The sequence below is a fragment of the Balaenoptera musculus genome, chromosome 7 (genome assembly GCF_009873245.2).
Source record: "Balaenoptera musculus isolate JJ_BM4_2016_0621 chromosome 7, mBalMus1.pri.v3, whole genome shotgun sequence".
NCBI classification, from domain to species: domain Eukaryota; kingdom Metazoa; phylum Chordata; class Mammalia; order Artiodactyla; family Balaenopteridae; genus Balaenoptera; species Balaenoptera musculus.
Window position 1 is genome coordinate 32,103,602 of NC_045791.1, and position 27,016 is coordinate 32,130,617.

Below are 27,016 nucleotides of genomic sequence, written 5' to 3' on the forward strand. Positions count from 1 at the left end.
CTATAAAACATGTTTTACAGTAAAATTGGTTTAAAGTTGTGAACCAATTATGATGTAAATTTTATTTACATAGAACTCCTTGGTCCTCACAATATTGGATAAAGTCTTCCGCGTTTATAGCTAAACTTCTGCTTTTAGAAAGGTAAGCAGTGTATTAGGTTTCCTTCCATATACTGCCTGACATTTTAATAAAGTCAAGAGGGGAAGACAGAGACTGACTTCATAAACTGTTTATTATAGTAAAATCTTATTAATTCCGTCTTGCTGATGTGGAACTTGGGACCATTTCCCCCAGTATGTGTCTCTGTAGTATCTCGAAAGAAAAGGTTTGCTAAACGGTTTTCTTACACATGATTATTTAAAACCTTCTTAGCCTCTCAGGTTTTCGTACTAGTATTTCTGTGTCCACCCAAGTATGTAACTTAATCCAAGATCCTGTCAGATCCCACCAGATAAAATCTGTGTTAACTCAAGTTTTAGAATAGATTTATTATCTTACCTCCTCCCATCCCTCACATCTCACAAACCTATCATTTGTTTTCTGTTACAATCTTTGTTCTCAGCAAGTCACTTCAAATCCTTTTTGGAAGCAGGCAAAGTAGAAAAAAATAATAATAATTAATGAACATGATTGCAGGTTACTAGTTCAGAGCAAGCCAGGCACCTCTCATGTTTTCAGGTTGCATGAGTGGTCTCTGGACTGAGAGGTCAGGGCTGTGATTGGAGCAGGCGCTGAGATCTCCAAGTTGTCCATAACCTGATACTTTAGCCAACTGTTTGTCGTGATAGTAAATGACTTGGTCAGCTTATGATTTTAGAAAGACATTTTTAATCTTCCGCGGGGTGTTAAATGTAGCAGAATTACTAATAATGCATTAGAAATGTCCTGCAATTTCTGAGATTCCTTTCTAGGAGGTATGATTTCTAAATATCAAATACTGTGTGAACACAGTCCTTGGAGAACTAGAGAGAAAGCCAGGTGTGGCAAAAAGAGGCCTGGGCTTCGGGCATTCTTGTGTGAGCTTAAACGCACCTCTGCCAGTTCCCTAAATGGTCCTGAATGGGTATATTAATCTCCAGAGCTGAAATCTCCTCACTGCTCAAGTGGGAATATTAATCCCTACTCAGAATGATGTTTAAGAATTAAATGCATTACCATAAATAGATGGTACACAAAAGAGGCTCAGTAAAAATTAGCCTCCTCCTCTCTGTTGTCTATATTAAACAACCTTATGTATATGTGCTGCCAAAGCAAGCACTGTATTAAACAACCTTAGGAATTTGGATTCTACCATTATGGAATTTTGGTCATTTGACCTTCATTATTGTTTACCTATGCATTATCTGTGTAAAAAGGACTTACTAACCAGGTTGGGGGTGAAAGGATAATAATAACATATTTAATGAATGAAATAGTTTATAACTATTTTTTATGAACCTCAGGACGTTGCATACAAATTGGCATATCTGATTATAAATTCCTATTAGCTGTTCATTTTAAGCAGGAGTTCTACTTGGAAGCATTTTAAAGCACTTAGTTTGTTGAGTGAACTTGAAAGTCCCCCTCTCCTCAGTGTTTCTAAACACTATAAACTCAGACTTTCTTCCTCTACCTTCCTACCCCCCAAAACACTCAACAATATTAATTAGTAGAGATTTTTAACAGTCTGTGAAAAGTTGCGCTGAATCACCCCTATATATAATACTGTCCCAATATTGAAACTATGTGACAGCACCGAAGGATGTTATGTGCCTTATATAACACCATTCAGGAAGTGGTGTATCTCCTTACTAATTCATTTTTTCCTTAGACTATCAGTTTGTAACGAAGTACAATCTAGAAGATATTTATACTTTGTCTAAAGAAGTGGTACAAGCTTCTCTCTGCACCATGAACCCTTTATAGTTTCAGATTTAGTGGCCAAGAATAAGACCTCAGTGCTGAGTCATGGCTGGAGAAATGTACTGCCAGATCTTGGCACCGTATTAAGGAATTCTTGGAAAGGAAAGTGGCTTCCACTGGCGTTATACCTATACACTATGATGTACAAACATTTTAAGCCTGTGCAACTATGGGGGGTAATGGTTATCTTTATGTATTTATTTCAATAACTATTTTAAAACAGGAAAAAGTGCTCTTTTTTTCCTAAGATATATTTTGTAATTATCATCCGCCATCTTTGATCTTACATTAACTAGCCTAAAAGGATTGACTATCAGTAATCAAAAAAAATAAAATTCTTATTTTTTTCTGAGTAGATTATTTTTACTCTTTTTGCACACTGTCCCATTGGTCTTCATATTTCATTGTTCTTACATTCGATGTGTGTTCTGACTCAAGCCAAATTTAGGAAAGAATTTATTTCTATATTGGCACCAAAATGTTTCCTTTCAGTGAAATGTTTGTTGTTGTTGGACAGGTAGAGACATCTCCTGATTACCCAGAAAAGTTCTACATGTTGGTTCAACATCACCTGGTTAAATGAAGACGTTTTTAAAAGCAATGGGTAGGGTGCTCATTCTCTAGACTCACACTTTGACTTTTTTCCTTATGGTTATATTTGACAGGTAGAGATTAAAGTAGCTCTCTGAATGGTAGTTCAAAACAGAAAGAACTCATCATTATTAAAACTCATGCCGAATTTTTTTTTGAGACAATCACTTTCTGTACGTCAGTTCAGTATCACATGCACTCACGTTTTGATGGTATGGAGCAAAACCAGAGATAGCTTACAGTGGCATTCTGGGGGTGTGTAACTTAAGAAATTGAGCCTGGGAACTAAATTTGGGAGGTATACCCTCCTGTGAGGTTTAAACACTGTTACTTTGAAGAACATTCTTTCTGGGCTTGATTATCAGTGTTAACTATTTATATTCTTTGGTACTATCATTCTCTGTTGAAAGTGTTCTTTGTGTATTCCCTTTGCCTTATATATTTTCTTAACCACTTCTGGAAATGAATTATTTTCTCTATACCCAATCAATATCCACAATATTTGGGCTGCATTTTGGTTGGTGGGGTGGCTGGGGCAATCAGTGCTCTGTAGCAACAGAATCTTTTTGAAAAAGGAGCAAAATAGTTTTTGAAAAGGAATAAGCAAGATAAAATCCAGGCAAACAAAGTCAGTGCCTGATCAGAATTTGAAAGGTAATAAAAATGATAAACTAGGTAACACCAAAAATATGAATATTAGGGAAAAGACTAAACTGAGTACAAAGCTTAGGTAAACTTTAGTAAATTGTGGAATACCATGAACTTTTTTTTTTTTCTGAGAAAGATTAAAGAGGAAAAGGAGGACTGTCTCCATTCATAGATAACTGAGACCAAGCACAGAGTTCTTGAGCTTGTCAATACGGTTGTCATGTGGTTAGTAGCAAATGAAACCTCAGGTATGAGGCAAATACATGCTTCTGTTATATGGACTTTTAAACAGTGTATCCTTAGAAGTACAAGTTTATTCAAAACATTTAATTCTATATGTCTTATGGATCTATATGAAATGTATTGTCATATTTAGAATAGATTTACTCTAGTCCTAGTGTATAGTTCTCTAGTACTTAAAAACGCTGCTATCTGAACTGAAGAGGAAAGGAAGCCAAGAAAAAGCCTCAGATAGTGCCACTGACTAAAACTGTAATAATGTGGATTTGCTTAGTCCCTTTGAAAAAAATTGTGATTCACTTTATGGATTTTTCCTAAAGTACTATTGTTGGAAAATTAGATTCATCCTTTCTGTCACAGGTGAGTCAACTTTTTACCCCAAATTATTTGTTTATCATTAATACCCATGCTTGCAAAACTGTTGAAATATTGCACTTAAGTTAGCAAGACACTTTCAGCTTGAAGATTAAAATAGTTACTATTAAAATAGTTACTATTTAATGAATATTTGATAACAACAAACCTAATAAATGCCTCCTATTTGCTTATTGCTTCAGAACTGCATTTCTCAGACTTCAGCTCAAGTCACATGTTACCTGTACTATTAGTTAAAATTTTTCTTTAAATTCATTTACTCATTTATTTATTCATTCAACAAATATTTTTGGCACGTATTATGTAGGCACTATTCAAGCCACTTTAAAAATAACTTCTAGTCTTATTCTAAGATATATGTGAAATCATAGGTATAATGTTTTCATATTTTTCTAATATAAATTTATATGGGTATATAACTATTAAAAATGATTAAAGGTCTGTCCATGTTCCACCTAAAACAATTTCACATGCCACCAGTGGCACTTTGGGAAAGACTGCTTTGGTGATTATAAAGCACCTTCCTATTTATAATCTTTTTAGATCCTCTCCATAAAGATGCACACAATTATTTCCATTTGGAGCTCAGGGAAGTGGCATTCCTAAGGGCACAAGTCACAAGCAGTTAAACCAGGCCCCAACCCTGGTCTCCTAACTCTAAGCTTCGTACTCTTTGCATGATACCATTCCCCCAAAAACAGGAGCTGATGACACTGTAGAAATGGGATGGGAAGTGAAGAATGAAAAGGGGCGATTGAGGTCAGCTGTTCTATCTCTGTTATGAAATCTGTGACGTGGCTCTGCTCTATCCTTTGACCTTGTGTGACAGCTTTGCCTCAGCACTAAGTACCAGCAAAGTAATCACCAAGAGATTTAATCCTGTTATCAGGGATTAAAACCTGTGGGGGAATTTTGACATCTTCTCTAGTTAACTGGCTCTATTCAAAAGTGATCTAGGATCTTTGGTCCAGGTTCTTCTAATACATACTATACCTCGCTTTCAGAGGGTCACTTTGGCTCTCTGAAATGTTTGTGTCTCCTTTTGTCATAGACTTACTTCTGAGATACACTACATGCTACTGTGCTGACCCCATATCAAACTTAATTAAATTACCAAATGTTTAATACGTGCCTTTTGAACAGAATAAGCAACCAGAGCTTCAGAGTTGTTCAGAAAACTCAAACTTCCACCATATAATAATGTCTGGCTCTATGGGTATGTTTCTAACCCTACGGAACAGACTACAGGACTATTTATGTCAAAGAATTATTATATCTAAAGAATCTGAATGAATGAAAGAAGGGATTTAGGATTCAACATATGTGTATACTGATACATAAGGTAATATATGTACTATAAATACATATAAGTTCTGGGTATCTTTTTCTAATTCTAGAATGACATGTGCAGAGTTATACCATGATAGCCATTACCGTTAGCATCGTCACTGTTAGAATGAGACTATGTTGGCAGATTATCGGTAAAGATACATTATAAAGTTCTCCCCCAATTTCTCACCAAGATAGGAATCAACTTATGGAGCTTCTGCCTTTTGGATATACAGGAATATAAGATTATGAAATTACAGATTAAAATAGTGTCTGAAATTACTTGCTCCTTCAGTGTAAGTTTTATTTTAAAATATGTATGTGTTTAATCTTTTTAATGTTATATTTATGTATTTGATTCCCAGTACTTTCTTCATTTACAAGTTAGCTAAGTAGTTTATGAGGGAGTATTCATTAAATCATTAAATATGATTTCTATTTGACTAGAGATGGAATTTATTTTGTTGTTCCCTGATACCTTTGGTGGGGGGGAGGTATCCTTAAAGACTTTCTTGAATATTGTATAAGTAGATGAATATTTCCCCAGAAAAAACACACCCGCTTCAGGTATTATATTTCATAATACAGAAGAATACTAAAATTGTGAAACCAAATAAACTAAACATTTACTTGTGGAAATGTATGATCTTGTCATCTCAGAAATACAGAGTGATGTGTGTCTTACTTATATTTAGTTTCAGAAAGCACCATCATTGCTTTCTCTTTCAAGGTCATTGAATCCTTTATAAATAATGTAATTTATTATGAGATACCATAGAACCTTAGAGGCATATTTAAATGAAGAAATCATGGTAGAGAATTAGTTCCAAAAAATCACCAGAAAATTATCCAAGCATAAAAAAATTTTTGAAGATAAGTTTGAGCAAGTATCATCTAAATATCTATAAAACTATAATTGGATTTAAAATAATTTGACCTAATTTTTTTAGTATATGTGTATATACAGATATACCTACGTGTGTATATATGTGTGTGTATATATTTATATATATACCTATATATATTATGTATATTTCAATGTATATTAGAGTTGGTGTGGTGGAGAGAGGTTGCTTTGGAGTCAGATCTGAGTTTCAGTTCTGGCCATGTTGCTTAAACTCACTTAGTCCCAACTGTAAAATGACAAAACCATACTGGTATGCACTATTACCGCATTAAATAATAAAACAGTACCTTCTACATAATAAATGCACAAGAAATGCTTTTACTGCCCCTTATTTCTTAATTAAAAACAAAAATAGATGATTTTTTAAAAGTAGTTCAACCTAACTAAGTTTTTAAAATTAAGACCAATTGGGTAAGTTTTCATTGGTGGTGTGTTGCTTTGTTTCACTGTGAATCTGCTTTCTGTTGTCTGCATCAATCCCTGCTGCGATCTCTCACTACACCAGTTTGTGTCTAATAGAAGTTTATGTTACAGGAGAGCTTTCTCCTTGCTGCCAAGAAAATAATTTAAATATAAGCAGAATTAGCTATAAATTACATAAATGTAATGTGTGAAATACCTTTCGTACTTTCTTTGTGTGAGTGAATGCAAGATAGAACCTCATTTCTAATGTGAAATGTGAAAAGGTATCCAGGCACCTTTCTTTAAAAAACAACACATGGATATATTCATCTTACTTAAGCTTTTCCAGTCATCCCAATAAGACACTTCATCACTCCTGTAGAATTGTTACTGGAACAAAGTTCTCTCTTGTTCTGGCACAATAGATCAGGTATCCCCAATGAACGTGTGTATATAAGACATTTGGATCCTTTGGGACAAAATACAGAAGTCATGAAAAGGAAAATGTTTCCATTATTTGACTGTTTTTCTCATTGAATAATTAGAAGTGCTTGTTTTCAGACTTGATAATGGAGACCCTTTGTTAATCATTACTGTGTACTAGATTTGAAGGGGTCCAAGAAAAATTATTTATGAATGGTGTTCATGAGTCAGGAAGATTTAAAGACAAAAGTTAATCATTTCCTTGCTTATTAGTGTAAATTTTCTTACCCACTAGGCGTTTTGGCAACCTCTGAATTTTTATACAAAAGTAGTGTAGGGGTGAGGGAAAAACTGGGTTAAGGGATGGTGGGGGACTTACTTTGAAGCTATATTTACACAGCAAGCAGTACTGTTTCTACTTAGATTGTATTTAAGATCAATAAAAGTAGCAGTGTTTTTCTAAATGTGTTTTTATTCACATACAACTTTTCCTATTTATTAATTGCTTTTCTTAGGAGAAGTGGCTTCAAGAACCATGATAGAGTTTATAAGGGGCAGGTGGCAAAGGCTGCACCTCCCCTTCCCCACTAATCCCCCAGCCACCATTTAGTGGCACAGGGCGATGAGATAGCAGACGTCACATAACCTAGGCTGGCCGGGGGAAGCAGGACAGGGGAGAGAACGCGCCCATCAGGTGTAGCAACACCCTCTTCCCACATCATTAAGGACTACGTGCAGCTTAGTGCCCCACTCGTTCTCTGGCCTCTGCAGAGCCTAACGCATACTGAATAACACTAGCTGCTCTATGCTTAGCTAAGTGTTCAGCGTGACTTGTTGCATTTTAATTCTCACAGCGATTCTAGCAGGAAGGTAGGTATTATTGTCCTCATTTTAAAGAGGAGGAAACTGAGGCTCAGGAAATTTAAGTGTTTTATTCATGCTGGAAAGTGAGGAGGTTGGATTCAGACTTCCATCTGCTGGCTCCAAAGTCCACCCCCTTCACTAACCACCGCCCTTGTTCATCCCTAATGTAATACAGCTTTGCAATTGCTGAGCATCAGACAGTGCAGAAAGCAAACCAGGATCTCTTGTTGATACGATTTTGTGAAATGAAGGTTATTTAAATTCCAAGTTTTGTTCTTAAAACATTATTTTGAAAATGTTGACACTTTTGAAAGCCAGTCTTTCATTTCCCCTGATGTTGCAGCCTGGGAGCCGCAGAATCAACCTCTGCTAGAGTGAGGACAGAGCATTTGACAGGGCAGTGAGAGTTAAGCCTCCCTTCCCCCAGTGCAGCACCTGCTTGTACAGCAGGAAAATAAACACACTGTTAACAATTGCAGGTCTGGGTAATGTGGTTTGGTCTTCATGCCTTCACTCAGGTGGAGCCCGAGAAGTTGAAGACACTAACAGAAGGTTTAGAAGCTTACAGCCGAGCCCGGAAAAGGAACAGAAAGTAAGCACTATTTTTTTTCTGTTTTGTTTTTCAAGCATATAATTTACTGGTTTTCCTTCAAAGGGACAATGAAATCTCACTGATTTTGTCCATCTTGGTTCTTGCCTCAGTACTGCTTAAGTTATCATCCAAGAGGACCATTATAGATAAATCAGCTACAAAGAAAATATTTTCTTAACAATTTATACTGTGTGTGGGGTTTCCCACCTCATCAGCTCTTTCCTTACTCCTTCCGTCTCCATCCCTCCCATTTAATGGGAAAGAAAATATGATTAATATTCTCAACATGTAGCAATTAGTCTCTGAAAGTGTAGCAAAAGTATATCCCTTTGTAATTCAAATACTTTGGGAGGGGGAATACCCCCCCACCCCGAGTTGTACACATGTGAATAACTTTGGCAGATTAACTGTTAGTCAAAGTGATGGTAGATAATTATTTTTTCTTGGGGCAGGGGCATTAAGCTTTCTTTGGAATTATAATAATAAGTTGAACTTTGGGACATTATTATCATTCAATTTTTTCTAGACCTTTATAGTCTGAGTAAATGTAGTATGGACAAGTAGATAATGTTTGAAACACAATTTGACTGTAATGCAATGTAGTTTTATATATCATAACTATTATTTCATTTTAAGGTAGAGAACTATAAATGTGCTTCTGTATATGTACATGGAAAGTTATTTTAAATATATATATAATCAATACACCTGTTCAGTTACTATAATTTTCATATTATCCAACATCTAAGAATTATGAAAACATAATGATTAGAAGTGTATCTTGTATAAAAGACTTATGTAATGATAATAATATCTATTAAAGGGCACTCATTCTCTTAGTGGTGTCTTCAGTAATTCTTGCCAGAGCTAAAATTTTAGAACTCAACAAATCTTGGGGAGACTCTCTTCACCTCACTAGAATGTCTCATAAAAAGATGCCAGCTGCAAGGAGTAAACTCCTGTGCTCCTATGTTCGGGACTCCTTTGGAAGGTAGCAAGTTGGCACTGGTTGTGGTGAGGGCCAAGTGAATTGCCAGATTCACTATAGATCTGATAAGGCACACAGTGAGGCAAGTCCCCTCCCCTCTATTCTGACTGAAGTGACACAATGCAGAGGTTAGTAGTAGAATAAAGCCTATAAAAGTCATACAAGGTCTGGATGAAAGGAGGGAAATTGCAAACTACCTACGTCACAAATTTTCAGTGGGCCATTTGCTTTAGAATATTCAATAGTACTTGTTTATTTTTTTATTTTTATTTTTTATAAATTTATTTATTTATTTATTTATTTTTGGCTGTGTTGGGTCTTCGTTGCTGTGTGCGGGCTTTCTCTAGTTGTGGTGAGCGGGGGCTACTCTTCGTTGCAGTGCGCGGGCTTCTCATTGTCGTGGCTTCTCTTGTTGCGGAGCACGGGCTCTAGTCTTGCAAGCTTCAGTAGTTGTGGCACGTGGGCTCAGTAGTTGTGGCTTGAGGGCTCTAGAGCTCAGGCTCAGTAGTTATGGTGCACGGCCTTAGTTGTTTCGTGGCATGTGGGATCTTCCCGGGCCAGGGCTCGAACCCGTGTCCCTTGCATTGGCAGGCAGATTCTTAACCACTGCACCACCAAGGAAGCCGGATAGTACTTGTTTATTGGATGTAAAATATCCCTGAAATCTTTTCTTTGGTGAGGTATGCCAGTTAGCTGGATTATGTGCAATATATCCAAAACTGTTGGTAACACAGAAATAAAATAACTCCTCCAAATATTTAGATGTACTGCCTTGAAATGAGCTGTATTTTCCCCATAAATTTGCTATTAAGCAATTTCTGAAAGGTAATGAGTAACGAACAGCAGTTTAAGCATTTTTTCTCAAAGCCAGTTTACTATTTCTGGTGAATTTATACGAGTCCTAAGTGGCATTATCTAAAGGAACTCTCATGAAACCATAAACTTAAGAGTATGGATTGGAGAGGTAAAAGACAAAAATATGAAGCAAAACAGCTTTGTTTATGACTGTTGTCTAAGTAGACTGACTTGCCTTATAAATGCCTAGTAGAATACTTTACATTTTGCATATATGATTTAAAATCCATTTTTCTATTCTCCCAATCAGAAGATGGGCCAGAATTACTGAACCCATTTATAGGTGAGGACACTCAGACCAAAATAGCTTAAATAATTAGTTGAAGGTTACATAATGATAAATGATATGTTGAACCCAATCACTTATTTATTTATTTAATCATTTATTTATTCCTCAATTTAAGGAGATTAATTTAGCAAAAAATCTGTGCCAACTAGGCACAATGCTATAGTCCCTGGACATCACTGTTTAGTGAAGGAGGCAGATATAGAAACAAATAATTAAGATGCTAAAGTTGCAATGACAGGAATATGTATAGTATATTTGGGGATCACAGAGAAGTGGCATTAAACTCAGGTAATGGAAGACATCCTAGAGGAGCTAATATCTGAGCCAAACCTTACACACTGCATAGGTATTAGCCAGACAAAGGAAACAAGGACAATGGAGTGGGGGTAGGGGGTAGCATTTAGATGAGATCAGCATTTGGATTTAGGGGACAGGGAACTGTAAAAGATGCAGCCAAAGATATAATCAGGAGCCAGACCATAAAGGGCCTAGTAAGGCCTCGTGGGTCTCTATGTTATTGGAAGTGCCTGAAGGGGATAGGTGGTTGGATTTTCACTTTAGATATAGCTATATGGAGGATAAATTTTAGGAAAACAGTATTGGAGACAAGGGCATCCATTTAGGAGGCCTTGTCAAAGGACAGGGGAGGATGAGGACTCAAACCAGGAGGGGAGCCATGAGAATGGAGGAGAAGGAATATGATCAAGAAATATTTGGGAGGTAAAACTGACAGAACATCATGGTGATTTGGTTGGAATGTGAAGGAGAGCAAGCAATCAAGGACAACTCTCAGGGTTTTAGCTTGGGTGACTTCATGCATAGTGGAAACTGAAATGGGGAACACAGGAGAAAACTGTTGAGTGCAGTGTGAGGTACCTGTGATCCCACAGGTACAAGTCTGAAACTGGGAAGAAGTGGTATTTGATTATGTAAAACTGACTGCAGTCACATAGGGATACTTTTACCAATTTAAATAGTGGGCTAAGGATTGAACGCTGGGGCACTTGAACATTTACTAGAGATAATGAAGGAGATGGGAATAGTGATCAGAAAGGAGGAGGAGAACCAGGGGGTAGGGGAGTTGGTTTTTGACCTGAGTTGAAATCCTGTTTCCATCACTACATAGCTGTGTGTACCCTTGGGTATGTTATTTAACCTCTCTGAGCCTAAATTCTCCATTTCTAAAATGGGGATATTAATTCCAACCTCTTAGAATTGTTATAATATAAAGAGAACTTTAACGTAGTACTTGGCACATGGTATTTAGTAAAGTTATTTTTATTGTGAAGATACAGGTGAAACAAACAAAATCATCACGTATTTTTGCCAGTTGAAACTTTCTATCACCATATTAGACGTTTAGAGCATTATGTAGTCATTTTAATTCTCAATATCCTGTAATCAAATCAAACAGTACAATAAATAAATATCTTTAAAGTGATGCGCTTATTACAGCCTAATCACAAAAGAAATATTAATGTATTTATTGAAGAATCACTCAGGGTCATTTTCTACTTAAAAGAGGAAATAGCTTCATTAAAGAAAAAAATTACATAGCTTTTAGATATGTTATGATTTTAAGTGAGGATCAAATCTTCTGCCTATATGTACATATATATTTGTTCAGTAAACTTATTTTTATGAATCTGGAAAGTGAAAAAGTAATAACATAAATCACACTTTTACTTTAAAACCAAGAAATGATACTTATTGTATTAAATTTTCTTTATCTTTTAAAATTGAAATATAGTTGGTTTACAGTATTATATTACTTTCAGGTATACAACATAGTGATGCAATATTTTTATAGATTAAACTCTGTTTAAAGTTATTATAAAATACTGGCTATATTCCCTGTGCTGTATGTTATATCCTTGTATCTTATTTTATACCTGGTAGCTTATACATCTTAATCCCCTTCCCCTGTCTTGCCCTTCACCCCACCCCCTCCCTACTGGTAACCACTAGTTTGTTCTATGTATCTGTGAGTCTGTTTCTGTTTTGTTACATTCATTTTTTTGTTTTTTTTTTTTTTAGATTCCACATGTAAGTGAAAACATACAGTATTTGTATTTCTCTGACTTATTTCACTAAGCATAATACCTTCCAGGTCCATCCATGTTGTTAAAAATGGCAAAATTTCATTCTTTTTTATGGCTGAGTAGTATTCTCATTGTATATATGTACCACTTCTTTATCCATTCATCTGTTGATGGACACACTTAGGTTGCTTCCGTATCTTGGCTATTGTAAATAATGCTGCTATGAACATTAGGGTACGTGTATCTTTTTAAAGTAGTGTTTTCACTTGATATATTGGGCTAGTTCTCCTCCCTCCAGATGTGGTCAGGGATAATGTGCACTGGCAATGGCTGCCTCTGCCCTGGTCAGAGGGTCTGTGCGGGCTCCGTTCCCTCTGAGTGTGTGCACTCTCATTGGCAATGGCAGCCCCTGCCCTAGTGGGGAGCAGTGCCAAAGCGAGAAGGGCTGGAGCAGGAGCCCAGTGCAGGCTAGGGAGTGTGCTGGCAAGACAGCCAAAGCACCAGGCTGTTTCCAATATGCTGTCTCTCTGCTGTGTGTGTGTGTGTGTGGCGGTGGGGTAAGCAAGTCTGTGCATGCACTCTTCAAGAGCGGAGTCTCGGTTTCTTACAGCCCTCCAGTAAGCCCCACTTGTTTTCAAACCAGCTAAGGGGCTCAGCTTCCCAGTGTTGGACCCCAGGGCTGGGGTGCCTGAATGTGGCTTGAACCCCGTGCTCCCCAGGGAGGATCTCCAAGCTGGTGATACCCCCTCCTCTTCTGTGTGCGACTCCCGACCAGATATCTTCTCCTCCCTTCCTACCAGACTCCATGTGGACCTTTCTCTACAGTCTTTGTTGTAGAAGAGTCATTACTGCTAGTCTCCAGGTCGTTTTCAGCGAGAGTTGCTCAACAAGTAGTTGTATTTTTGATATGTTCATTGGGGCAGGGGGTGGGGTGTGCAGGTAGGTTCAGTGTCCTCGCACTCCACCATCTTGATCTCTCATGTGTTGAATGTTCTTAAATCTGCATACTTTCCCTATGGATTAGGTTTTAGAATCGACGTTTCTTGACATTTATGTCTTATCCAAGTTTGTTCTGTTCTACATGAAGTGAGTTGCTTAAATTCTGAACTGACAGTCCAGAGCAACGTGCACTTCTCATTTCCCTCTTATTTCTCATACCATTCACAGATGTGTACCTGGCTTTTTTTTTTAACTAATGAGGATAAGGGTAATGTGTGACAATGTAGGCAGTGAAGGTAAGTGGCAATTATCTCTGTTAATAACTAGAAATGTGATTATATGAACATCTTTTGCTTAATCAAGTAGCTTTTAGAGTGTCCATCAGTAAAAATGTTTATTATTAAATGTCAGTGGGGAAGAGAAAATAGTAGAAGAGACTCCATAAGGAGGCCCTCTGGACTAGAAGACTGAATTTTGACTAGTTTTTCATTTCATGGACTCATGGAGTTTTCTCTTCCTCTTTTAAGCTCATTCTTTCCCGACTTGACCAGCTAGTGTAAAAATTAGTATGCAGATTTGACATCTGGGAAACTCTCTTTACCTCTTGATTCCAATGATGTATTCATGTAATTTCCTGCGCCACGTCTCCATATTTATTCTCTCTTCCAAAAGTAGTCATTTCACCCTCTAATAACTACTTAAGTTTGTTAAAGGAAATACATACTAATTACCTTAAATTGACACAAGGTATTTATAAACATTTTAAATATCTCGTTGAAGAATGAAATCACAAACTCCTAAAATTTTGTCTATTTATTCAACAAATAATGTTGAATTATTTTTATTCTTTAATGGTGATGTCACTGTAATTTTTCCTAGTTAGGGAAAACATTTTTATGACTCTATTACTTTTGAAAACTATTTGTAGTTAAATATCCATCTTCTTAGTTATAAAATTGCAGTTGGTTTCACCAATTTTCCCTAAAAAGTCATGAAGTATTGCATACAAACAGTTGTCATAATACCTACTTCATCAGATTGTTATAAGGATTAAATGAAATAATGTGTATAAAGATTTAATACAATTCTTGGCACATACAAACTTTTTAATAAATACTAGCTATTTTTATTATTAAAGGTGAGAGAACCAAGATTCTCTGATGGTTTTTCACTGAAACATTTTACCTCTTTTTAGATATTTAGAACCTTTATATAGTCAATTTTAAACCCATAAGATAGTAAATAAAAATGCATAACAAATATCTTTTAAACTTATGTTCATACTTTTATACAAAAGAAATAGTAAGGATAAAGCTATTTAACACATTACACAAGGTGTAATATTGTCAGGCAACTGGGCAGTTTGTGATACTGTCAAGACGTTTGCTAAACAGTCCACAAAAGGGGCCCCAGCCCAACCCCAGCTCAGCTTAAATTGCCCTACAGAGTCCTGGGATTGGATTCCTATCCAGTCACCCAGAATCATGCTTAGCAAACTCCTCATTGGGAAAACAACTCAGACTGACTCCACAAGATGCCCAGGGTCCCTTAAAACTGGAAAAGGTAGGTAAATAAAAGACAGTATGTGAATAGATTATATCAACTTGGACAGTACTCAAAAATAGCAATAAAAGGGAAAGAGAAAAGTTGCAGAATGGTAGGTATATCAGGACACCATTTGTATGATATATATATATAAAACACGTAAAAGGCAATACTAGGTACTGTTCATGGATATATCATATAAAATATTAAAACACACTGTAAGAATACACAACACAGTTAGTTGCCTTTGGGGAGGAGGGTGGGAGAGTATGGGACTAGGAATTGATAACAAATGGGAACTTCAGCTTAATTTTTTTATAAAAAAGAATTAAAGGAAATATGTAATTTATTAAGTTTATTTTTGGAAATGGGTTTGATAGGGATTGCTAATTTATTCTATGCACTTTTCTGCATTGTTTACATTTCTAAAAGTAAATGGGAAGAATATAAAAGCTAGACGCTAGCTTACAGGCCAATAAAAGGTGGGGGAAGAGGTTGGTGCTGCATTGCCCTTATAATTTAGTTACAACCACTACATTAATCTTTCCTTTCAGTTAAACTGACTTAAGTGCATATATATTTCCCAAAATATGGAGCCGTTGTTTCAGCTTTAGACAAATATTTTTATTTAGTAAATATATGGAGTATCCACAAGGTACCTAGCAGTATACTACTCAGGATTATATACAGAAACTAAATGTATGAATTTTTCAGTACTGGTGTATGAGGGTAAAACTTGGTGAGGGCTGTGGTAAACCAAAAGGCCTCATCTAAAAGCATTCCACTAGGGCTTCTCTGGTGGCACAGTGGTTGAGAATCCACCTGCCAATGCAGGGGACACAGGTTCAAGCCCTGGTCTGGGAAGATCCCACATGCCGCGGAGCAACTAAGCCCATGCACCACAAATACTGAAGCCCGTGCACCACAGCTACTGAAGCCCGTGCTCCACAGCAAGAGAAGTCACCACAATGAGAAGCCCTCACACTGCAACGAAGAGTAACCCCTGCTAACCGCAACTAGAGAAAGCCTGCGTGCAGCAATGAAGACCCAACATAGCCAAAAATAAATAAGTAAAATAAATAAATTTATAAAAACGAACAAAAATAAATAAATTTTTAAAATAAATAAATAAATAAAAGCATTCCACTAAAGCTCAAATATGTTTCTAAACATGATGTGAGCCAAACCAAATGGGTCTGTGAGCCAAAGTCTTCTACAACTGCAAATTTCCAGTCTCCATGTAGATGCTGGGATAGGACTTAATTCTTGGAAAGCCATGCTAACAGCCTATTTTGAAAAGGTTTACCTCTGCAGCTTTTCTGGTAATCGTCGTGACAAGATAAATGAAATGAATCACCTTAGTACTCAGAATAATTGGGTAATTCTTTATATGCATCAAGAAGGAAAAATTAGAGTGGACATAACTATAGACATGGATAGTGTAGATTTGCCTGATTTTAGTAATTAGTTCAACAGCTTCCTAGATAAAACTTTCAATCATGGCAGATGTTCCATGTGTTATAGTACATGTGATGGTACGCTGAGTGGAGAGAAAAGGTCAGACGAGTGATAGACACTCTGAGCCCATCATTCTTTATTTGCTCAAATAGTTATGTCATTTTGGTTGTGGGGGGAAAAAAAAAAATGTGGCAGAGCCTCAGGTGTAGCGAGTTGAACTGTTTCCCACCTGGAACAAATGTGCACCAGGATTTCAGCCTTCACTTGCTCAACTCCTGAAGCCAGGATGCTCCAGAGAGGGTAGAGGGAGCTCCCTAGTGGCCAGAGCCTGAAGTTCAGAGCCCTTCCTCTGGCTACACAGCCGGACCGCCTGCAAAAGAGACAAGCCAGAACAAAAGGCAATGCAAAGCAGGCTGGACTCTCAGAGGACAAGCTACATCGGTGGGAAAAGAGACCTGTGGCCCAGTTTTCTTGCAAAATCATCAGACTATGGAAGAAACGTGTGGATGGGGAAAGAATCCATTTTCCCCAATCATGTGTTCAATTTTTTTTCTGTGGTTATGTGACTTTATCATTAGTATTTAGTCGTGAGAATCCCAGAGTGTTTTGTCATCTGAATTGTCAAATGTGAATGTAAATTGACTTTCTCTTGTGGAATGGGTACTTCTGTTCTCTGATTAGGGAATTACATTGAGATTTTGTTTCTTTAATTTGTTAATCTGGTGTGTTGTTTTCATTAATTCCAGAAGTGGAAAGCTAAATAACCATTTAGAAGCTGCTATTCATGAGGCCATGAGTGAACTGGACAAAATGTCTGGGACTGTAAGTTAATTTATTTTTCCATTATATTGTGTTTCTTTGGAAATAAATTGTATTATACTTTTTGGTAAAGTCTCTTAAGTACTGTCAAGCAACTCACATAGCAATGCTAAATTACTAGGCTCAGAAAAAGACTGATATCAGAAAAGATTAAAAATAACTTAAGAAAAAATAACCTAGTGGTATTAACTATGTTTTTTTTCTGAGATAAGTACCTTTTTTTCCCCATATAACATTCTTTTAAAATGTGAGCAGCAAAATATTGAAGTTCAAATCACAGCTTTTACATTTGACTCTCAGAATAGCAGTGATCATTAGTGTTGCCTAAGTATTCAGTAATATAAATTTCACTCTGCCCATAAAACAAAAAGGGAAATTGAACATAGGGTCAAGATCAAGAGTATATAGATCTCTCATTTCCTTTCTACTATTACGTAAAAAAATAAAATATTTGGCCCAAAATCCTGTTGTTAAATTATTTAACACGATAACCACTGGTTTTAAAGAAGTAGAGTCTACTTTTTCTTTTCATTTTTATTGGATGGTGCATATAATAGTGTTGAATGTGAGAAGTTTACTCATCATTCTCTAATTTATATATTGGCTAATGTAAATGCTCAAAATATAATTTTGGTAATCTCTAATAAATGTGAATTATCGAAAGCTACTCAGCAATGAAAGGTAATTTACGTTTACTTGACACTGTTAAGAAGGTTATCTGAATCCTAACAAGTCATCTAGTGGCTATTGAATGACAGAGATAAGTTATACGTTCATAGAGTGTTGGGATTGGTATGGACTTTAGAGATTTTGTGATCCGACACATCATTTCAAAAGTGGGTAAACTGAGACCCTGAGATGTTAACTTTCCTGGTAGAATTATAGGAAAATTCTGGAGCGGAGATTATAAACTCAAACGCCTTCTAGGGCCAGGCAAATAATATCATTAAGTAAAAGGGGTCAGGTATGAGTAAAAGAGCAATTTCAGTGGATTAAGAAATGCCAACCAAGATGCACTGGTCAAGGTAGGCTGTGTACCAACTCTCAGTCTTAGAGGCTCAACGCCATAAAGATGGTTCCTCACTTGGGTCTCCTTCTGGTTGAGGAAGGGCTTGCTCCGCACAGTCATTCAGGGGCTCAGATTCTTTCTATTTCTAATGTCCACCCTTCCCTAGGGCCTCAGAGTGCTCCATTACATCCTTTGCATCCAGCCCAGCAGGGGAGAGAAGACCGTGTACACAGAGGACACCAGGATAGGCTTTATGGGCCAGACCTGAAAGCTCATCACTTCTGCTAACTTTCCACTGGCCTGACCCAAAGGCCATCATGTGGCCTTCTTAATTCAAGGGGACTAGTAAATGTACTATACACCGTGCCTGCTCAGGGAGAAGAGAAATGGGTTTGGCAATATCTCGCTAGTCTCTGTCTCAGGACATTTGGCCTTTGTGACCAGCAGGCAGTCAGCAGTGCTGGGGACCCTGGCAACTTGGGGGCTGTGCTCTGTCCAGAAGGAGCTCCTGCTTCCATGCTGCGGCACATCTGAGCCATGTGAGGAATTGTGTCAGTGTTGCAAGATCTTCCCATTTTTCATGAGATGCCACAAGTCTAGAAGTAAAATTTCTCATTTTTTAGTGTTGCCAACTATTTTTGAAATATTAAAACACCATATAGCTAAATAAAATCCCTTTCCAGGCCACATTTGATCCACAGGTTACTAGTTTGCAGTCTTGAATAAAGGCTTCTTTCCTCAGTTTTAAAAAGGTTTCAGTTGGCTCTTTATCAGAGACTAGTGGTTTTAAAGAATGTATATGGAGGGGTTAGGAGGATGAAGCAGTGTGAGAAACTCATAGGTGTTATTTTTGAAATATAATATTTTTTAAAGTTTTCTGTATTTGACTCTGAATAGCATTGGCCTTTGCTTTTATCTAAACATTACCTTTAAAACATGCATTTGAGCCAACTTGTAGTGGATCTTGAGAGCTGATTCTGCACATCTCTTCCTAAGTCTGAGTTCTGTGACATCCCATTGGTAGCCTGAAATTGGCCGTGGTGGAAACACGTATTATACCACAGAGATTGGCATATGCTACAGTGGGCTTGTGTCCCTCCATAGGGAGCTGGTTATTAAGCATTTACTACACCATTGCCTTGGGCGCATCCTGCCTTTCCTGGGTCTTGACCTTGCCCCCTCCTGTCTGTATCACAACAGCCGCAATACAACGTGGGGCACCTGATCACCTCCCTTGCACTTGTCCTCTGCCCCTCAAAACCATACATGCCGTCTGATACCTGGGAACCAAGTTCTGCTGCTGCCCCACCCCATTCGATCTGATACACAGCCCTAAATGCGTCTAGTTTCTGCATTAGTATATAAAGATGCGTTGTATGAATTGCTCTTCCCAGACTACACATGCTTAGATTTGCCAACAGATGGTAGTGGTATTCTGTTTTCCATCCGATTCTTCTCCTAAGTAAACCTCCTTGGGCTGAGCTGTGAGCATGTTTGTATTATCTTTGACCCTTCATAGCAGTTATAAAATAAGTACAGTGATGAAGTAAAGAAGAAAATATGTTTAGTATATATTTATCCACTTTTCCAGACTTCAGTGAAATTAGTGATCCAGGGAATCTCTGATGGGAAACGTCTTATTTTTGTCTTAAATGGACAGCGGGGGGTATGCAAGTCCCATTTCCCACATTGATTTTTTTTTTCCAGTTCCTCCTCTGTATTCCACTAGTTGGGGGCGGTCCACAGAGCGTTGCTCTGCTTGTTCGTTTCCAAGATTCCTCATCCTCTGTAGTGACTGTGGGCACGCTGTGATCTGGGCCTTGGTAAACATTTTAAATGCCTCAGGATATCAATGATAGAAAATGAGGGCCAGAGTCTGTTCCCTACCCTGTTTCTTTGTCAGAAATCGTATGGTGTTTGTGATTTCAATCTCTGTTGTTGTTTTTTTCCCCATCTCTTTTATTTCCAGGTTCACCAAATCCCACAGGGAGACAGACAAATGAGACCCCCCAAACCCAAGAGGAGGAAGATCTCCAGATAACAGGGACTACTTCACCAATGCGCAGTGTTTATTAAAGGAATGTGCACAGATATAGCTGTATATAAGTATTGATATAGCCACTGTTATATCAATATTTATACTATGGCAGATAGTTAACACCGCCACAGGGTGCTAAAAGAAACAGTGATACAATATTTTTTTTTTTTTTTGATCAGGAAGGATAATGAATGCTGGAAAACCAATCAGAATCCCTGAATGATGAGAGTGATAAATAGTCAAGAGATTACTGAGAAACTCTTTTTCTATAATACTAAAATTGTGATTATAAGAAATAGTCCAAATGTTTCTGAAGAATTTTCCATGTTGTATATAGAAAATGCAGAATTTCATGGTGATATCAAAAATGTAAATATTGTACAATATTGTCATGTACAAGCATACCTAATGCACACTTTATCTTTTATTGTACAAAGAAATAGTGTACAAAATTCTTTGGTTTCTATGGAGTACACCTACCAGAGACTACAAGTGTAAAGTGATAAATAAAAATACAACCTAAATGCTTTTCTATGATAATGTAAAAGATGCTGTTTTTGTATTTAACAGCAGAGAAAAGGCATGATAATGTATTAACTGAATTATGACATACACTGCACACCACTGAGTGTCCATCTATATTGTCTGTTTGGAATGAACCTTGCCTGGAAGCACTGGACTTGATTTCGGGTGTCTAGGAAATCGAAACCTTGCCGATTTCTAAAGGGACAAGGGCTCACAGGTCTAAATTAAGAATTCAGAAACTGCAACCATTTGTTGCATATTTTTTTTACCTAAGTTTTAAAGTAGAATAGGTTTTATAAAAAAAAAAATCTTAGATGGGATATTTTACTCAATCATGTCTGTAGTTAACACTTGATAGCCACCTCTTGAACTAGAAAGCTTATGCTGCACCACCACTGAGGCTCAGAGTTGAGGTTTTTTTGCAAACAATACCTGACAAGATAAAACTTTCTGTTTCCATACATGGAGGCAAAGCCCTACTTTGAAACCATTATCAGAGGTAAGGTTGATTATAATTCAGTTTTTCTATAGCAGCAAAACTAAGTACAAATCATCAAAGCAAGTTTCACATCCATTCATCAGTATTACTTACGCCAGAAGTTAAGGTGGCTTACGAAATTATTAGCAATGGTAATTTTTTATCAGTATTATGTAACATATCAGATTTATTTTATTTAAAGAATTATTTATACCATTCACAGATTCTTATATATATATTAATGTGGCTGAAATGTGCAGGTTGAATCTATTAACCAAATTATTTATATTATATTAAGTAAAAAAATGTGAAACAAATGTAGAGAGAAAATACTACATTGCAAGTATACAAACCTAAAACTGTGAGCCATTGTAAAGTACAAGGTTATTAATAAGAAATGTAGCACAACATAAATGTCTTTTTTTTCCACAGTTTTTGTGGTGGTGGTATAACCCTATCTCCCAGGCAATTGAGCCAAGTATCAGGCCTTCAGCCTGAAATTGATTGGATTGGATTCAATTGATGGATTGTCAGAGGAAGGGATCCCTTATCCCTTTATTCTTAGAACCACCAACCCCACCTCCAAACCCTTAACCCTCTGGAGAGCGCTGCCTCTTCCCCTCGCCTGGGACTCCCTCCACAGCCTACTCCTCTGGCTTCTGGGAGGCCCTCCAATGGCAGGCTCTGAACCCCTTAAATGCCCACCACCTCGCTTCTCTTCTCTCATCCAGCCCTCCAACTCCTCAGTCCCACGATGTAGCAGAGTTCCAGTCACTCAGGAAAAAGGAGACCAAGGTCATTCCTCTGTTTGGTTTCTCGGGGCCACAGCACAGAGCACTGCACCTGGGCTCACTTTTGATATCAACAGCTCTTAGTTCTTCTCCCAGGTCTCCTGTGTCTCTCTGTCCTTTCCATTCCCACTCTCACCCCTACCCCTAAGCCTGATGGAATGCAACTGGCTACGCTGGGCTTCATGGCCTGGAGGCGGGAACCCTTCCTCCTGGGGGTAGGTTGAGTTTGTCTTTCCTGTCGTGGCCGGATTGCCTGCCTGGTCCTTCCTGCAGTCACCTGAAGTAACCTTGTGTACTTTAGTTGACTATTTTCGTTATAAGTTGATGTGTTCGGTATGTTTAAACCATTAGTGTTGTCCTTTTTTTTTTGTACCAATCTGCTTTTCTACTGCTTTGTCTACACGGTTGTTTTTATTTACAGATTCACAGCATATGTGTGTTTGCGTATTGGGTGTGTCTGCGTGTATGTGGGTGTTTGTGTGTGTTGATATGTAGAAGTTTTTTTAGCCTTTGCTCTTTTGTCTTCAGACTGAGTTTATGTCTGCCAAGTCTTCTTTTTGATATTTTAAACTAATTAGGTTTGTGCATCCCTGACCCGTGTATACTTTACATCAGTAGACCATGTAAAGTATGTTTGTGCCCATGATTTCACTGGTTGCTTATGGCTTGATGTGGGTGCTAGGTATTATTTCAGTCCACACAGGTTTGGTTTTTTTTCTTTTTTTCTCTCTTCTACAGTTCTGTGGTTTCATGTAAGCAGTTAATGTAAATATTGTTAGCATTACAGGTCATGCAGTGCTGTAACATTTTTTTAAATGTTGCACCTACTTTACAATTAAAAAAATTGGTCACTCGTACTTGAATTTTGCCCATAGAGCCATTTCTTTCTCTTTGTATTAAAGCCAATTCATTTTTTTTCAATTCATTTTTTAAAAATGAAGGCTAGCCCTTCTACATTAGTACATTTTTTTATTCCCTAAAATAAACTTTTTTTTTTCAACAAATCTGAGAATGGAAACAGAATGAAAAAAATTTTGCTCCTTTAAAGAACTTAATAGTCCCTAATTTTATTTTGTGCCCTTTAACAGTCTTAGGAAGCACAAGGAGAATAAACTATACCTTTAAGTGTTTTTTAAAGATTATTTCAAATGAGTGAAATCTAACTGAGCTGCACTTATTTGTCTTGTTTGTAGAATTAAAAGCAATCAGGGTTTTTATTTACTTAAGGAACATTTTTGGTTTGTACTTTTTAGTCCTATTGTGCATGTAAATTCTTTGAGAAGAATATTCATCCCTTGTGATATCGTGGGCCACTTTTAGTCTTTTATTTGAACCCTGACTTTGAGTTATTTGCTGTGTCTGTTTTTTAAGTAAACACAAGCTTCTTTTTTGAACGTAACACTGCAGAATTTTGGGAGGAGTGGAGGGTGGTTGTTCTACTTTCCGTAAGTTTTATGAAGATTTTCAGCTGACTTGTCCCATGAGGTGATTCTTTTTTTCATTTCAGACCATGATAACATATTGTAGTTAACTCTGGTAATCTTCCATGCAGTTTGCAAAGTTCCCTTGTTAAGTCACAAGTGGTTTCGCATTGAGATTTTAAAATCTAAGATGCTTAAGATGCTGGTGACATTGCTCTTTCTGAAAAGAAAGCCAAGATTCTAGACCTTACTGAAAATCTGATATCTTGTTTACTTTGTCCATTTATGCCCAAATGATGTAATGCAAGACTCAAGACTTTTCAATGGAGTGTATAAAATGAGTTATGCATTACTTGACTCATTTGGGGACTATGAACAAATACTCTCAACCAACCAGAACTGTAATACTGAATTATTGTTTATCTTTTTCTTTCATTCACTCTATCACATTTGCATTAGCCAAAGAGATAAGAACATTAGTAATTCTGTGTGTAAACAACCCAGAAGTGAATATTAAATCAGTGAGCCAAAAAGCAATAAACAACTCAAGCACGGGAAATCCTGCTAACAGTGGGCAGTCTGATATAGAAAAAATATATAAAAAACATTATCTTCAAATATGAAAGATTAATTTGTATCTACTGTAAATATGTATTATCAGCCTTATCTGCTTTTATACACACTGTGTGTGTACCTCAGTGACCTTTTATAAACCGGAAAAATGGTTGATTTAATAATTTGTTATGTAAATACAAAGTTGTCTATAAATTGGAAAATTTGATGCCAGATGGCTTCACAATATACAAATGTGTTTTGTAACATCATGCCTTTATGGATTAAGTATAAATACACTGGATTGTCTGTGTAGAAGAGTAGCAATTTACATTTCACCTGCATATCAAATGGATATTTTTGTCCAAATGGTTATACTCTTAGAAAAAGAAAATGACCTGAACAGTTTCAATGAGAAAAACAAATACGGTTTTGAATTCACCAAAACTCCTTTTCACACTCAAGAGTCTATTCAATTCCACACTAAATGCCTTGTATTATGATATTTCCATAGGAGATTCATTGATTCAAGACTGGGATCTACCTAGGAAACCTCCCCAAACTGAATAATTCTACTTTAGAGACAGGCTGTGCATCTTAATTTCTATATCACAGGCAGGGGAGGAACCACAGCCTTCTTATTGCTTTTTAATGTATTCTTTTCTGCTTTGTTTCCATACGTCATGGAGAGCACCACACAGACAAAAGAGGGCCTAGTTCTGTGCACCAAGGTATCTACGGAGTGTCATCTCCACTCAGAGCTCCTCGGCCTCAGCACTGTTGACACTTTGGGTGAGCTCATGCTTTGCTGTGGGGCCTGTCCTGTGTATTCTAGGATGTTTGGCAGCCTCCCTGGCCTCTACCCACCAGATGCTAGTAGAATCCCTTCCAGATTGCGACAATCAAAGGTGACTCCAGACATTGCCAAATATCTCCGGGCGTGGGAGTGGGGGGCACGGGTGGAAGACAAAATGAGATTCGAAAACCACTGCATTAACGGAATCAGTTCCGGAACATATGTCTGTGTAAAATATGGGCATGTTTTGCATGCTGTAATCAACAGGAAACTGATTCCTAGATCAAAATCCAAAACAAAATCCATGCCAAAGGAATGCTTCTCAGTCCATGTTTAAGAAAGTGAATATACTAGCTTCAGTTTCATTTTGAATACACTTGACACTTTTGATCATAAGATTGACCCAGGACAATCCTGTTTTGTTTTTTTTTTAAATTTATTTATTTTTGGCTGCGTTGGGTCTTTGTTGCTGCGCGCGGGCTTTCTCTAGTTGCGGTGAGTGGGAGCTAATCTTCGTTGAGGTGCACGGGTGCTTCTCACTGTGGTGGCTTCTCTTGTTGCGGAGCACAGGCTCTAGGCGCACGGGCTTCAGTAGTTGTGGCACGTGAGCTCAGTAGTTGTGGCTCGCGGGCTCTAGAGTGTAGCCTCAGTAGTTGTGGCACGCGGGCTTAGTTGCTCCACGGCATGTGGGATCTTCCCGAACCAGGGCTTGAACCCGTGTCCCCTGCATTGGCAGGCGGATTCTTAACCACTGCACCACTAGGGAAGCCCGACAATCCTGTTTTGAGAACTCCCAGGTAGGGCTTAGAATTACCTAGTGTGGTTCAGAGTTTGCGAGAAGACTGATGGGCCACTTTGGTGGAAGGCTTCCCGGTGATAGTGTAGCTGTCTCCCTTGAGTCAAGATGAGGAATGTGGCTAAGTGTATGTATGTTTGTATATATCGATCTATTTTAATAGCTCTCTACATCAGCCTGGTTCAGGTGTCTGTAGTTTTTGTGTGATCCTCTTTGAAGTTCTGACAGGAACAGTTCAATAGATCTTGGAGATGTCATTGATACATTTATTCATTCAGTAAATATTTGTTGAGTCCCACTCTATGCCACAACCTATATGCAGCAATGTGAGTAAGGCAGACCCATTTCCTGCTGTCACAGAGCTGCTAAGGAGGAGGCCACTTAAACATGTAAGTACGATTAAGGGTGATAAGGGCTGGGATAGGGTACACATCGCAGACCCCTGACCTAGTTTAAGGGGAATGGGGGCTTGAGTGAGGATCAGGGAAAGATGCATCAGAATTAGGCAAATGAGAAGTGTGTGCCTTGTGGGAGGGTAAAGGAGAGCTTGTTACGGGCAGAGAGAAGGGCTTGTATGAGGCCTGGAGGTTAGAGGAAGCAGGAAAGAAGAGCGGCTAAAGCTCATAGTGCTAGGGGGAGTATGGAGAGAAGTGGGGCAAAGAACAGAGCGGGGCTCAGGGCATGTTCTGTCAAGACCGCACTGTAGGGAATTCCCTGGCGGTCCAGTGGTCGGGACTCCATGCTCTCACTGCTGAGGGCCCAGGTTCAATCCCTGGTCGGGGAACTAACATCCCATAAGCTGAACCACGTGGCAAATAAATAAATACATAAATACATAAAAATAAAAATATTAAGAAAAAAAGAGACCGCACTGTCGCGTGACAGTAATGGGGACCATTGCAGGGTTTTAAGGATGGGCGTGATGTGACCAGGTTTGTGTTTTAGAAAGATTATTCTGACTGCAGGTGAAGAACAGGAAGTTGGAAGGGGACAACATCAAGTGCAACATTTTACTTTATTTATTTATAAATTTTTATTTATTTATTCATTTTTGGCTGCGTTGGGTCTTCACTGCTGCGCATGGGCTTTCTCTAGTTGCGGCAAGCGGGGGCTACTCTTCGTTGTGGTGCGCGGGCTTCTCACTGCGGTGGCTTCTCTTGTTGCAGAGCACGGGCTCTAGGTTGCTTGGGCTTCAGTAGTTGTGGCTCATGGGCTCTAGAGCGAAGGCTCAGTAGCTGTGGCACACGGGCTTAGTTGCTCCACGGCATGTGAGATCTTCCTGGACCAGGGCTCGAACCCGTGTCCCTTGAATTGGCAGGCGGATTCTTAACCACTGCGCCACCAGGGAAGTCCCCGCAGCATTTTATTATTTTGAGGTATAGCTGATTATAAGATTACGTT

At 37.9% G+C, this 27,016-nt stretch overlaps 1 protein-coding gene across 5 annotated transcripts in view; it reads left to right on the forward strand.

The window, feature by feature from the left end:
* Window positions 1-20,788, forward strand: part of MBD5 (methyl-CpG binding domain protein 5) — a 154,986-nt gene extending 134,198 nt beyond the window's left edge. For all 5 annotated transcript variants that reach the window (XM_036857401.1, XM_036857404.1, XM_036857402.1 and 2 more), the window contains 3 exons: window positions 8,201-8,274; window positions 17,137-17,212; window positions 20,188-20,788. In XM_036857401.1, the coding sequence (XP_036713296.1) occupies window positions 8,201-8,274; window positions 17,137-17,212; window positions 20,188-20,259 (222 nt within the window). In that variant the 3' untranslated portion in view covers window positions 20,260-20,788. The remainder of the gene's footprint in view (window positions 1-8,200; window positions 8,275-17,136; window positions 17,213-20,187) is intronic.
* Window positions 20,789-27,016: the final 6,228 nt, after the last annotated feature.